Source organism: Pleurodeles waltl, chromosome 10, assembly GCF_031143425.1.
Source record: "Pleurodeles waltl isolate 20211129_DDA chromosome 10, aPleWal1.hap1.20221129, whole genome shotgun sequence".
NCBI lineage: Eukaryota > Metazoa > Chordata > Amphibia > Caudata > Salamandridae > Pleurodeles > Pleurodeles waltl.
The window spans coordinates 593,778,781-593,792,424 of record NC_090449.1 but is presented as its reverse complement, the minus strand read 5'-3'; the positions used below and the strand labels follow the sequence as shown (position 1 = coordinate 593,792,424).

Sequence of the window (13,644 nt, the reverse complement as noted above, 5' to 3'; positions counted from 1 at the left end):
AATTGATTTGTATTTTAAATGATTTAACTGAGAAACTTTCCTAACTGAACAACCATGTAAGGTGTAGCTGAAGAGCTAACCACTGTATGATAGCCTAATGAACTGCACAGTTTTAGACCCATCAATGCAATTGAGTCAGGCCTTGCAGAAAGGATTACCAAATCCTTTCACAAAGTGAAGTATGTGTAGATGAATATACAGTGTTAAGTAGGATTCAGTAGCGTAAGAAGATGGACGTTTTACCTGCCAGGTGCAATGTTTATTTAAAAAGTTTTCGATACATGCCATAGACCCTTTTAAATATACTTTGCATCTTGTTACCTCTTCTCTTCCTACCTGCCATATTATCACAACAATCGCAATAAATCAGTGGTATGAGTGTGTCACAAATGAACATAATGGAAGCCAATTGGCTCATATAAAAAGTGGCGCAGTAGTGTTCAAGATATAGTTAAAGGGCCAGAAAGGGACTTGGAAAAAGGTTCAAACTCAATCCACAGTGTGTCTGAGTGAATGAGCCTCCAGCTGTTCTCTCACCAAATTGGTTTACATCCACCTTGTTAGGTGGCACACCTGTGCATTCGCCACACCCCGAGAACCTGTTACAAGGCAGTATTTGTTTATTTTGTCTTCAATAACCACTACTTTTTGGTATTGCTGTTTGATGAGTGTCAAATGAAAGAAATACCGCTCACAACACAGCAGAGAACAAAGGGCCAGATGTATCAAAGGGTTTTACCCATTCTGTGTCTATGGGCAAATGTGTTCGTACATATGGCCCATAGTTCAGAGCCCCAACTGAGCTGGAAACTGAAGGTTGAATGTAACTGATGGTGTGGTGCTCGCAACGAAGAACAGTAACCACTCCTTCCCCAATTCTGGAATGAGAGCCATGTAGTAAAAACGTTTACCAAACGTAGCAACACTAAAGACACGTTATGAATGTTCTTAAAGACGAAATTAATATTTCATGTGATGTGACCAGTGGTATTCCAAATGTTTCAGAACAGGTGTTTCTTTGACTACTGTGTGTACTGATGTCCCTCAGTGAAATTGGTGCATGTAAAATGTTAGCGGTATTCCAAAATAAAGTAATTTTCCAACAGTTGAAGACTTTCAAGGGAGTAAGTCCCGAGCATAAAGCCCACAATACCCATGCATACACAGTATAAAGGTTTGTAAAGCACCAGCAATCCAAAAAAAGGGCAATTATGTGGTGACTGGGATCCAAAGGCAGTTAATTAAACAAGTGGGCCTTTAAGCCTTCCTAAAAAGCGAACCATTGGGTTTTGAGCTACAGAGCAAACATATGCCACGCATCCTGCATATATTCAACGCCAGGGGCTGGCAATTCAAGTAAATATGGTGCCATTCTTCATGGATTTGTGAACGTTCACAAAAAAGCCGAAATCTCCATTTGCTGTTGTGAAATGTGCATTTCTCTGTGTTTGTATGTCCTTCTGCATTACAAAATAGTCAAAAACAAATACCTATGCTTTTAGCAAGGTTAAAAGTGACAAGTGCATGCTGACCTGCACAGGGCCAATGTGCAAGTGGGTCTTTCAGTATTTCCATGTGTTCTTTGCACAAGGGATGTAATTGGAAAATATCCTTAGTGTATTTGAGAGCAAGTTGTATTTTAGCCTCTTGCTTTGGCACAGCCATGATTTGTGCTCCCATTAGTTTCTATATTTCTTCTGCCAGTGATTTGGGAAGTGGGCAGATGAAATTGTTCACCTTCCCAAAGCCAAATTCATGAAAGTTTTTTTTGTCTAGTAAATGGATGTCTTACGTCAGGAAACTGTGGTTTTTTAGCAAAACCTCCACTATCTTGTTTCATTTGCAATGCCTTGGTAGCACCCTGCATTTTATTTTTTTCAGATTACGATTGTGGCAGAATTGTGAATTGTTTGCTTTTAGATTCCTGCGACAATCATTTTACAATGAACTCATGTGTTCATGGACTACTGTCTGATTATATTATGTTGTGCTATTCTATGATATTGTTTCAGAACCATGGTACCATTATTCTTGATGCTGCTCTCATCATTTTCTTTCAATTATTTTGTTTTAAGCCTTCTGAGTATTTAGGCGTTAATTAATAGAGAAGGCTCAGCTCAACAACTGCAACATCTTCCAATAAAATACATATTTAAAGTGAAACGTATACAATCTCTATTACTGGCAAGTCACAAAAACTTGTTTATGTCAAACTGGTTATTGTACAGTGCTAGGCACACTTTAATTTCCCACTGTAGCTTTGGTGGTTTATTTACTTCCGCGCATGATCGAAGCACATTAGTGGCATGCTTTCTTGGCTTTCAGCACTCCCAATACATGATTCTTGATACTTTTCATAGACATGCAAAAACATAAACACGATTAATTGTATGAAAGCCCCTTTGATTATACTCGCTAGTGAAACACTCCAATGCCACGCATTAGATGCCACGAGGTACCAGGCAGAGACAGAAGGCACGGTCTCCTACCCATATTCAAATTCTGTGGAAAATACCATTAATGGAGGACTGAAGAAGCATAAAAGCTAAATACTGTGCCTTAAAAAGTCAGTAACGATCATTGAAATGTGTCAAACCATGAGACTAAATAATTGGTGAAAGGACTAGCAGCAGCCACTCGAACGCTGCTATGTTTAGTACCTCAAAAACATGCAAGTACTCAAAAAGCCTGCTTCTTCTTGCGGGGGCATTTTGATGAACGTTGTAGGAGTGATGTAAAGGTTATGAAGTGCATAAAATACGAATACATTTGAGGTGCACACATGTTTTAGGATGAAATAGTAGGTGGGTCAAAAGGTAGAGAAATAACACTTCACTAGCCACTATATAAGCAGCAGTATTCACAGATGGCTACTTGAATTCATTAGCATAGCACATATAAGAGTGAGATAAAAAGTGACATAATCAGGGAAATAAGGGAATTGGATTGTTCTGCAAGGGGTTATATTGGGTAAATTGGTGTATTTTGTGTCAAACAATATTCTTATGATGAAAGGAATGCTGATAGTCAAATACTACCGTACTCTCAGGCAGTGATGTAAGGAAACCTAAGGGGGACTCCCTGCAAAGCCTGCTGCCCGTGACAGTGTACTCTACTGAGCCCCTCCCCCCCCCCCCCCCCCCGGAGCTCAGGGCCGAGGGGGGCTTTGTTACGCCACTGCTCACAGGCTTATAAAACATACTTTAAGAGGTATCCCAAAGATTATCCAAACAGATATAACAATTAATTGTCTTCATAAGTGTAATGAGAAACACTAAAAGTAAAGTATATTTTCCCTGGTGGTGATTTTTCATATATTTTTCAACAAAAAATAAATAAACTAGAGCTAACCTGAAAAATCTCACCTTTCCTACAGAATCTCCTTTGGTTCTTCACAAAGCCATTGCCTTCACGTGAATTTCAACTGATTACTGGAGCCCTAGCTCAATAAAAGCATGGGTTCATAAGCATCACTCTTTCTTCATGCTGTTGCTGAAAGTCGCATACACATTAGGACATATTCTAAAAAGAATGTTTAGTTGTGGAAGGATGTTTATGAACAAAAGTGGCAGGATTTTGAATGCTAGACTTTTTCAAAAGTTGTTGTGGGAGCAATAAATCCATTTACTCTCACGTAATAATGCTCCAAAACACTATGAGGTGGCTGAATCCTAAGCAAAGGGTGAGGAGTAAGCTGACTGTGTTGTGGTTTGCCGTGTAGATTTGTGAACAACCATGAACATGTCTGACCATTCACACACTTTCATCTGATCCTTTTCCACCATGATATAGTCGGAGAATTTCACAAGCCATTGTCTTTTCCATGGAGGGAAGAAGAATGGAGCACTCTCAGACTTCGTGGGGGTGCACTAAAAACTGTTCCTCCACAGGGGAAAACGTTTTCTACATAGAGAATAAAAGGAAAGAAAAACGAAAAATTGTGCAGAGGCGATATCTTGTGCCGATGTGAAACTTTTAATAAGCATACAATTCCCACTGGGAGAAAAGCAAAATGCTAAATGTCACATAACTTTCCCAGCAATTCAACTGGAAAGCTACAAGGAGGCACATATTCAGACACGCTATTGGGAAGTTTTGTGAATTGCCTAAAACTATACATCTACACTCATATACAGGAGTATGTGTATGCATGTAGAATTACATATTTCTTTGTGAATCATGTCCTGTACTTTCTCATCAAAGAAGGCAGTCGCATCAGAATCCAGTATGTAACAGAGAGAAATATATGGATGCTTATTCGTCATTATCATGTCAGGGGAGGGAAGCCACCGCGGGGCACCTATGGTACATATTCTAGTGTTCTTGATGTTCTGACTTGATGTGTATAGCAGGATTTATAACCTAATTTGTTCGTTCATCAATCCACCTAAGGCATCGCATTACTTTGTGAGCAGTATGCGATCACATAAAGCATGCGAAAGAATAACTGTACTGTTTGATGTCGCTTTTAATAAAAGTGTGGCTGGCACCTCATTAATTCTCAACCGTCTGCACTTGTCCTCAAGTTGTTATTTGTCCTCAGGCATCTAAACAATGAGGTGAAGGAATACCAGCCTTATTTGGGTCCCAACATGCAAGACTGCAAAGCACACAAAAAGTAATGTCTGAAAGGAAGATGCAGGTTTTTGAATTTTGGTGCTTACACGTGACAGATTTCTCTGCATTGATAGTTAACTCACAAATATTAGTTGTTCACGCTTAGAAAAATAGCTATATATAGATATTAATAACACTCCCAGTTAACAAATATAAATGTAGAGGAAAAAGCAGACCTGTGGCAATGGCAACCTGACAGCACACATTTCCACAAGGCTGAAGATTGTTTACTTAAATGTATTAGCAATAACTTAAACTTTCCACCATTTAACCAGACAAAAGCATTGAAAGCATCAAATACACCCGCAGAGTCATACAAGAAAGTGGAAATTCGGAAATTCAAGGAAAGGGCTGAAGATCTCCATCTTTCAGTGTATGGCCCACTGTCCTTTAAAAAACAATCGAACAAAACTCAGAAATCATCAAAGCCACAATCTGGAATGAAAACAGATCACACATAAAGAAGGCGTCCTCCTATCACAGTTAAGAAAAATCAATGTCTTCCTGGATTTGGTTGGCTTGTGCTTGAACAGTATTGAAAAATCCCACAGGTCTGTGTCCTTTTAGCTCAACTCCCCCTGCTCTGCATACCTTTCACAAGCTGGCTCCCTATGGAATAGACTGGCGTATGAACAGAACCACATCGACAAATACAGTCCAAAGGACAAAAATAAAGGAGAGAAGGAGAGAGGTCGCGAGGGATAGCGGCACGTCCACGGTCAAACTGCTGCAGTCTGTTTTATGCTGTGAAAGCTGATTCTCGTGGGCGACGTCGGTATTGACATAGCTCTAGCCACGCGCACTCGGAGGGAGTGGTGATCTTGCCAGCGATGCCACCTCTTTCTTGCAGCAGAGCGAACCTGTTTAAGAAGAAGATAGGGAATATTTCAGCTGGCAATTACTATTCTCCAGTCATTATTCAATGTATTACCTGCAGTAGCTTTATAGATGGAATAACCGAACATACGTCAACCTATATAAATAATATTACTGTAACTTGCCTTAGTATATGGTTAATAGTGCACAATATTGCTCATGCTGCTCAATTATCTTCTGAAATATAAATCGCGAAATGTTTCAACATGCCATAAAAAGTTTGTGGAAATACTCCTTGTGAGCAAAAAGTGGCTTCTTTATTTCTCACTTTTAAGCCCAAATTTAAGAAAAATGGTGCTGCATTATAAGCAGCACCACTTTACTTGTGCCCCTTAGGGCCCCCAACACCTCTGTGTGCACTGTATTAAACATACAGCGCGGTATGGGGCTGATTAGGGACAATAGAGTCATAATTTTTCCGCTACTGTAGTACAATGCAGGATTAGCGCCAAAAATGTTTGCGTTAACCCTGCAAGGAACATAAGGGCCCATTAAGAATAATGGTGTACCCTCTTTTGATGCCTGCTCTGTGGAGGCATTAAAAACAACTGCTAAAAATGGAGCAGTGGAATCTCATAGACTCCACTGCGTCATTTTTGCAGTCTCCCTAACAGGGGAACGCCCCTCTTGCATACATTATGCCTGGTGCAGGCGTAATGTGGAGCAAGGGGTTACAAAGTGGTGCAATGCAGGCATTGCACCACTTTGTAAATCTGGTGTGGCAAACTTGGTCTTGTTGAGCCACATTAGTGTCATAAACAATTATACTAACCTGGCGCAAGGAGAAGCTAGGCCTTCTTAAATCTGGGCCTTAGTTTTTTAACACAAGCCCCATGGAAAAATGCCTTCCAAGATACATATAGGAGATTGGTTCAAGGCCAAAATATCTCCCAGTTAGACATTTTCTATATTAACCAGTCTCCCTAAGGCATCATTTAAGCAAAATTGGATGATGCAACATTTTTAGAAAATCTGGACATTTTTCCGTAATACAAAGTTCAGAAGTGTCATCGATTTTACCAGAGTAATTACATTACATTTTGACCACGTATAATTTCTATCCAACTTCGATCTTCGCCAGTGCAATCCAACCAATCTTCAGGATACATCATGAGCAGACACAAACTTTGTCACTATTGTACTTGTTCTGAGCTGTTTCAATGTTTGTTTTTTAAATATATTTTGTTATTTATGAATTACAAATATATCGAACCAAAAGCATTTAGCAGAACATATCTATGGTCAATGTTAGGCAGTCTGTGATGCATGCATTTACATATTCATATGGTTTTCTATCAGGGCAGAAGTTACGTCTTTTAAAATACTTTAAAAGGCAAGTTGATTCAATGTCAATGACACGGTCCAGTTACTGGTTTCATACCATCATTTACTCCAAAATTACATTACTGTTTAGATCTCAGATCTAGAGAGGAAATGATAATGTTCTGCACTTTTTGCTTTATGGAGAAAGAAGAGAAGTTGGTAGTAGGGTAGAAAAAGGAGGAAGAAGATGAGGCATTAAATCAGTGGCGACTGTTGGAATTTGAATGTAGTGGGGCGTGAAGCGTTCTGACTATATATATATATATATATATATACATATATATATATATATATAAAAAATCGTAGCTGATACTACCCCCTCACCCATATAATATAAAAAGAGCTGTTCCAAAAGAGTGCATATAGAACTAAGGGCCAGACGTATGATACAACCGATTTGCGATTCTGAAATAGTGATTTTTAAGAAATCGCTATTTCAGAAATGCAAAAGGTATGTATGATTTTTGCGATTCCGTAATAGCGATTTCTTAAAAATCGCGAATGCTATTACCGAATCGCAAATAGAGAATCTGTCCCCATTCGCACCTGTGGGCCTGTTGGCCCATATCTGCGAATTTTTTGCATTTCCAAAAATGCGATTTCTTAACCAGAAATCACAATTTTGGAAATGCAAAACCCCAGGGTGCTGGGGGCCTAAGGCCCCCTCTGCTGCACCCCAAGATTATTTTTTGGGACATGTAAGGTGCACAAATGCCAAAAGGGTATATGTGCTTTACATGTACATTTTAAAAATGCATTTTAAATGCATTTTCAAATTTTGCACATGGTTACCACCAGGTTCAACCTGGTGGGAAATAGCGATTCCTAAATGCCCAAATCGTATTTAGGAATGGCTTCATACATGTGCTAAGGAATCGCAAATAAGGAATCCTTATTTGCAATTTCTTATTTAGAGAGTCGCAATTTGCGACTCTCTAAACAGGGTCGCAATTTTAAGGAATCGCTATTTTTGCGATTCCTTAAAATTGCATTCAGAATGTCTTTCATACATTCTGAACTGGTTTTTTACATTCGCAAACGGGCATTCACACTGTTTGCGAATGCAAAAAACCTTGATGCTTCTGGCCAAAAATTATTAAAACAAGTTTTTGGAAAATACAATTCTTCTTTTACTTTTCCTCCTGGGAGACTGTGCCAAGGCTGAGGGATTGTTTCGTTTTCTGTGGCTTGCTCATTCAATATAAGCAACCCACGATTGTAGGAACAATCACACAAGCAGTTATTTGCTGTTCGGTTGTTACTCCTCTCACATACTTTAAAACTATAACATGCATATCTTTTCATTATTCTGCACTTGTTACTTTCTTCTGTGATGGGATTTCCCATTATTGACTTTAAAACAGTAGCTAGCTGCACTTCTGGATTAACAGGTTGTCATAACCACATAATTTGGTTATTAAAACAGTTGTACATTATTTTTCAATCAATAATGTGTGTACGCAACACAGATGCAAAAGGAAATCAGAATCAGAGCATTAATCAACCAGTAGTGTGACTGTTGCTTCACAGGTGGCTTATCTTGCTTAACAAGCAGTGCAGGGGAAGAATTTAGCCCAGTTAAAAAGTAAACAAAGTAATACAGACTCACTGTAAAGCCAGCTGAGCTGATAAAAGAGGAAGAACTCCTCTATTGCAACAATATGCTCTTCAACACTTCTCCAACATATGAAACAGAAGCCCAGGCTTAAGAGATTCCAGCCTACACACTAGCTTTGAAAACCAACAGTGGAGTTATCACGAAGGAGGTGAAGCCATACTTGAATGGAATTCTCCTGACTCAACCATGGACCAGAGCTATAAAGAACCAAACACAAACAAATTTCACACTGCTATACCTTCTGACGCTCACCATGGTGATGTCACTGCCTTGTGCCTGCAGGGCAAGACTTTCCTCGCTTGAAACCCAAAAAGAGCTTTCCAATTCCAGTAACAACCCCCCACAAAAAAATAGAATTTGGTTTTATTTATCACCAGGAGCTTCAATGTCTTTATCCTCCTCCCCACTGACGGTAGGCAACATGCCTTTTGCCCTTGGACACCAGCCAACCGTTGTCTAAATAAAAGTGCATGAACATAGAGAGGAAGAGAACATGCAGTTGTAGTGGGGAAAGCATTGGTGGTGATTACAAGGTCACAAGTAAACCCACAAATAAACACAAATAGTTAATAGTACTTAGACTGGCAATGTTCTTGTGTGTATGGAATAGAATCATTCAGTCGAAAACAACTTTTGATTCCCAGCTAATTTTGAGGATTGCAAGTTTGCCAGAATAAATATTTGGATTGATTTGCATAGCAATAACCTAATTTTTTGTCTAACTGATAATCATCTCCTACTGTACTCCGGCTATTTAAAAACAAGTTAACTAATAGAAAGCTTAACTGCATTTAAAAGGGATGGCATAATTTAATTAGAAAGGGAAATTGCCATAGACAATTACTACTAAAAAATGCTGTGTTTCGTCGAAGATGTCATCCAAATCAGGAAAACAAATTATGTTGCTCAACTTTCTTTCTGTGTTCATCCTGCTCAGTCTTTGTGTAATTCACAGTATAATTTGTAAGTGCTCTACAATTTATCAGCAGTTACATAGCTTTTCCATAAGGAAAGTAAACAAGCACTGACAAAGCCAATGGGTTTGTATTTTTCATTAAGCACGCACATTCAGATTCAATAACAGAGCTATTTATCCACAATTTGAGCATACAAATATGCTCACAGGTCAACATACCTGTAGACACGGACATTCAGGCATCAAGGTACAGTGGCCAAGAGACATAGAAACTCCACACAGAAGATGGACACGGTGATGTCTGTTAGGAGCTTTAAATGGCAAGCAGAAAGTGGTCACAATGTTGTGCACATGAATGGATCAGAGGGTGATATGTAGCAGGAGAGCATACAGTGATGTGCACTATGGAAACTCTAGTTATACATCTTAAAGAGGCACTGTGTGATGAGCTTCACATGAGCATGGGATACGGTGTCTCATCAAGGCACTGAGTTATGTGCACCTGGATGTTCAAAATTCAAACAAACTATAGGCCAGATTTAACAGAAAATGATGGTGTGTGTCACTGCACCAAATTTGGCAGGTTCATGCACCATCATTTTCAAAACGCAGGGATGAGCCGTATTTACTAGTATAATGGGCACCCCTGTATTTTCACCTGCGCCGGCCCTAAATTTGTACGCGTGCGCCAATGCAGCAACCCTTGCACCAAAGTGCAAGGATGGCTGTGTTGAAGGGGAGATTGTTTTTGTGCAGGAACGAACACCTTCCTGCACAAAAACAGTCTTAAATGGCGATGTGCTCTTTCTATGTGTGCTGCAGAATGACCAGAAATGAATGCATTTCTCCTTGTTACACCAGGCACTGCCTCAGGTTTACGAAAACTCATAAATGTGGGGCAGCATCAAAATGCAATAGGTGTTGCTTTGGCACGTCCACAGCAACACCCATTTTACACCCCGTCCACACAAAGGCTGCGTGTGAAGGGGCTGTATTTGCATGGTGGCGTGAAGCCAAAAAAGTGGCTTAACTCCACCTTGTAAATACGGCGTAGGGCATTGCGCCACCGGAGCATCACAAAAAGTGCTGCTCCAGTGGCACTACGGACTCTTAAATATGCCCCTATGTTTTTTAATTATTTTCTATGTGTCCCTATGATCTAATTGTTTTTCAGAGTCCTTCAAGAAAACCTTACTGTTATCACATTCTAAAACTAAAATTCAGTCCTGGGTATGTTACTGTTAGACCTGGCATTGTTGCTATGGTATTCCCCTATTAGCCTCAATGAATTCCTTGGAGAAGTCAGGAGCCCAGAGCACAGGAGCTGTGTACCTCGCTTCCTTAAGAAAGTCAAAGTCTTTCTGACAAGCCTCTGCCAGATCATCAATTCTGGCTGCTTCTAAGAAGTCATCTCAGTTGAGGGGCAACAATGCTACCATAGACCTTAACAAATCTTCAATAATAGCCAGTGCAACTAGGAAGGCTCTCACTTCTGTATGGGTTTTAGATGGTTGCCAAACCATGATAGTTTCAATCTTGGCCTGGAGGGGCTGCATCTTGCTTTCATCAACCAAATGTTCCAAATACACCCACAGAACCCTGCCCAATCTGGCACTTACTGGTCTTGATTATCAGGCCTACCTGTTGCAGGGACTGAAGCACCTCGTGGAGGTGATGTAGGTGTTCTTCGCAGCTTGATCTGTAGAGGACAATGTCATCTAAGTAGGCAGCACCAAAAGCCTTCTTACCAGTCAGGACCCTGTTAACCAACTATTGGAAGGTAGCTGGGGCATTTTTCAAACCAAAGGCATCACCCGGAATTGGTAATGACCCTCTGGGGTTGAGAATGCTGATGTCTCTGTGCCCCCTCAGTCAGAACAATCTGCAAGTACCCTGATATCAAGTCAAAAGTACTGAGGAATTTGGCAGCACCTAGTCTGTCAATTAACTCATCAGCTCTGGGGATGAGGTGGGCATCAGTCTTGGTGACTGAGTTGAGTCCCCTGTAATTCATGCAGAACCAGAGTTCTGGTGTGCACCCACTCGGGCAGCCTCTGGTACTGACACCATGGGGCTGGACCAAGGACAACTAGAGCGCTCAGTCACCCCTAATGCCAACATCTTGGAGACTTCCTCCTCGATGCTAGCTCTCACCTATCAGACAACCTGTACTTTTTGGTTTTTACAGAGGGACTGTTCCCAGTGTCGACACCATGGATGCACAGAGGTGTGAGTCCAGGGGTGAGGGAAAACAAATTGTTCCAGTAACTGGTAGCAGCCACCTTGATGTTCTTGGGTAAGTGTGGTAGAGAATTTGACACCCTCCACTGACCCAACAGGTTCCTGTGCAGAGAGGAGGCCAGGGAGAGGTTTACCCTCCACTTCCACTTCTCAAAGTGAGGCTTCAATCTGTTTACCTGGAGCACCCTTAGTGGCTTCCTAGGGCCTGGAGGTCCACCAGGTAGGTGGTCTCACCCTTCCACTCTTTGATCTTGTGTGGGCAGGTCCTGGGGACCTGGAGACCTCTGTCAGAATTACCTCCTTGGAGAACCCAACATGGGTAAAGATCCCCATCAGATCTTTGCCTTTTCCCTGATTTCCCACAAGTCTAGCAGGTAGGACAGGGCCTATAGAATGCATCTGAGGCTATCTTTATTCAGGGCCAATAGAAGTGAGAGACAAGCCTGGCAAAGGTCTTGTCTTACCCAAAATGTCGTGAAAGGGGTATGTCATGAGCCAGGCCCAGTTGAAAGGTCCGACAGCATTCATGGACCACCTGCACATGGGCTGCCCCAGCACCAGGAACCTTAGGCTCACTGTCAAGGAGATTGGCCTCCCAGCAAAATAGGTGTTCCCCAGAGGCTTCACCTACTGCATGGGCAGACACTAGCTCACACTTGAAAGATGTCATGCTAGCTCCTCTGTCTCGCAGAGCCTCCACCCATTGCCCATTGATGGTGACCCACTGCCTATACTTGGAAGAATTTGCAGGTATGTGGGCTTATGGCACATTTTATCTACCCCCAGGGGCACTAGGGTTACTTCTATCTGTTCCCAAAAACTAGTTGAGACTACTTCCTTGACAAGCAGATAATCCTAAGGGTGGAACAGGAGGGTTCTAAGTGTTTTATGTTCCAGAGACTTAGGCAACAAGAGGCAAGCCAGAAAGCCCTTGAACTCACTCTGGTTTCAAGTAATGCAGTTCCAGTCCTTCTCACCAAGGCAGAGATAGAGCAGCAGGTAGCAGGGCAACACAGCAAGAGTTCAGCAAACAACAGTTCCAGCAGAATGGCAGTCCTTGAGCAGGTCGACATGGCAATGTAAAATTGAACACAAAGGCTCTGCAGAGGCAGGCCTGAGAAATGGTTAAGGGGTTATGTGGGTGGTACAATCAGTGCTGCAGGCACCCTAGCCGCACTTTACTAAGGACTTATGAGCAAATTAAATGTGCCAATTGGGGATGTATCAGTATTCCCATGATTAGGGGAGAGCGCACAAGTACTTTAGCACTGGTTAGCACTGGTAAAGTATGCAGAGTCTTAAAACCACGAAAAACGAGATAAGAAAAAAATTGAGGGAGGCAGGGAAAAAAGTTGGGGGAACACCACCTTAAGGATGTCAGGTCTAACATCCCCCAACCATTTTGCCATCACTCCTCCTGATTTACTGAATTTGTTTTTGCTGGCATTAGAACCCTCTCCACTTTACCACTTATAACCAGTACTAAAGTAGATGTGCTTCAAATATAGTACACTTGGCTTACACATAATCAGCGTATTTAATTTAATTTAATTTTAACTCCCTAGTAAATGGTGTTATATGTACCCATAATATATAAATTAAATGCTACTGGTGGACCTGCAGCACTCATTGTAGCCTTTTAAAACATGATGCAGACCTGTCAATGCATCCTCTAGTGCAGTTGTAAACTGGCATTTTAACCTGGTAAATATATACCTTTTGCCAGCCCTAAACCTTCCTTTTTAATACATGTAGGTCACTCCTAAGATGGGCCTTAAAGGCTCATAGGGCATGGTGCATGGTATTGAAAACGTAGGACATGTGTGCTTATGTTTTACATGTGCTGGCAGTGAAAAACTCCTACAGTAGTTTTTATCTGTGGTAAAGCCTCCCTCTCCCATTGACTTCCACTGGGTTACCTTATCACATTTAATAAGTGATACATTTGGATTGTGAGTGGTTAGAATTATGCTGTTTACACTCAAATAATAGTAATTTAAAAGCCTCTTTGATGGTAAAGTTGGATTTTAGATTACACTTCTGTTTGTCCTAA

The 13,644-nt window shown here is 41.0% G+C and overlaps 1 protein-coding gene across 2 annotated transcripts in view; it reads right to left on the bottom strand.

Moving 5' to 3' along the window:
• Window positions 1–4,822: 4,822 nt before the first annotated feature.
• Window positions 4,823–13,644, bottom strand: part of CRHR2 (corticotropin releasing hormone receptor 2) — a 1,806,030-nt gene continuing 1,797,208 nt past the window's right edge. For both annotated transcript variants that reach the window (XM_069211048.1, XM_069211050.1), the window contains one exon: window positions 4,823–5,477. In XM_069211048.1, coding sequence (XP_069067149.1) covers window positions 5,337–5,477 — 141 coding nt within the window. In that variant the 3' untranslated portion in view covers window positions 4,823–5,336. The remainder of the gene's footprint in view (window positions 5,478–13,644) is intronic.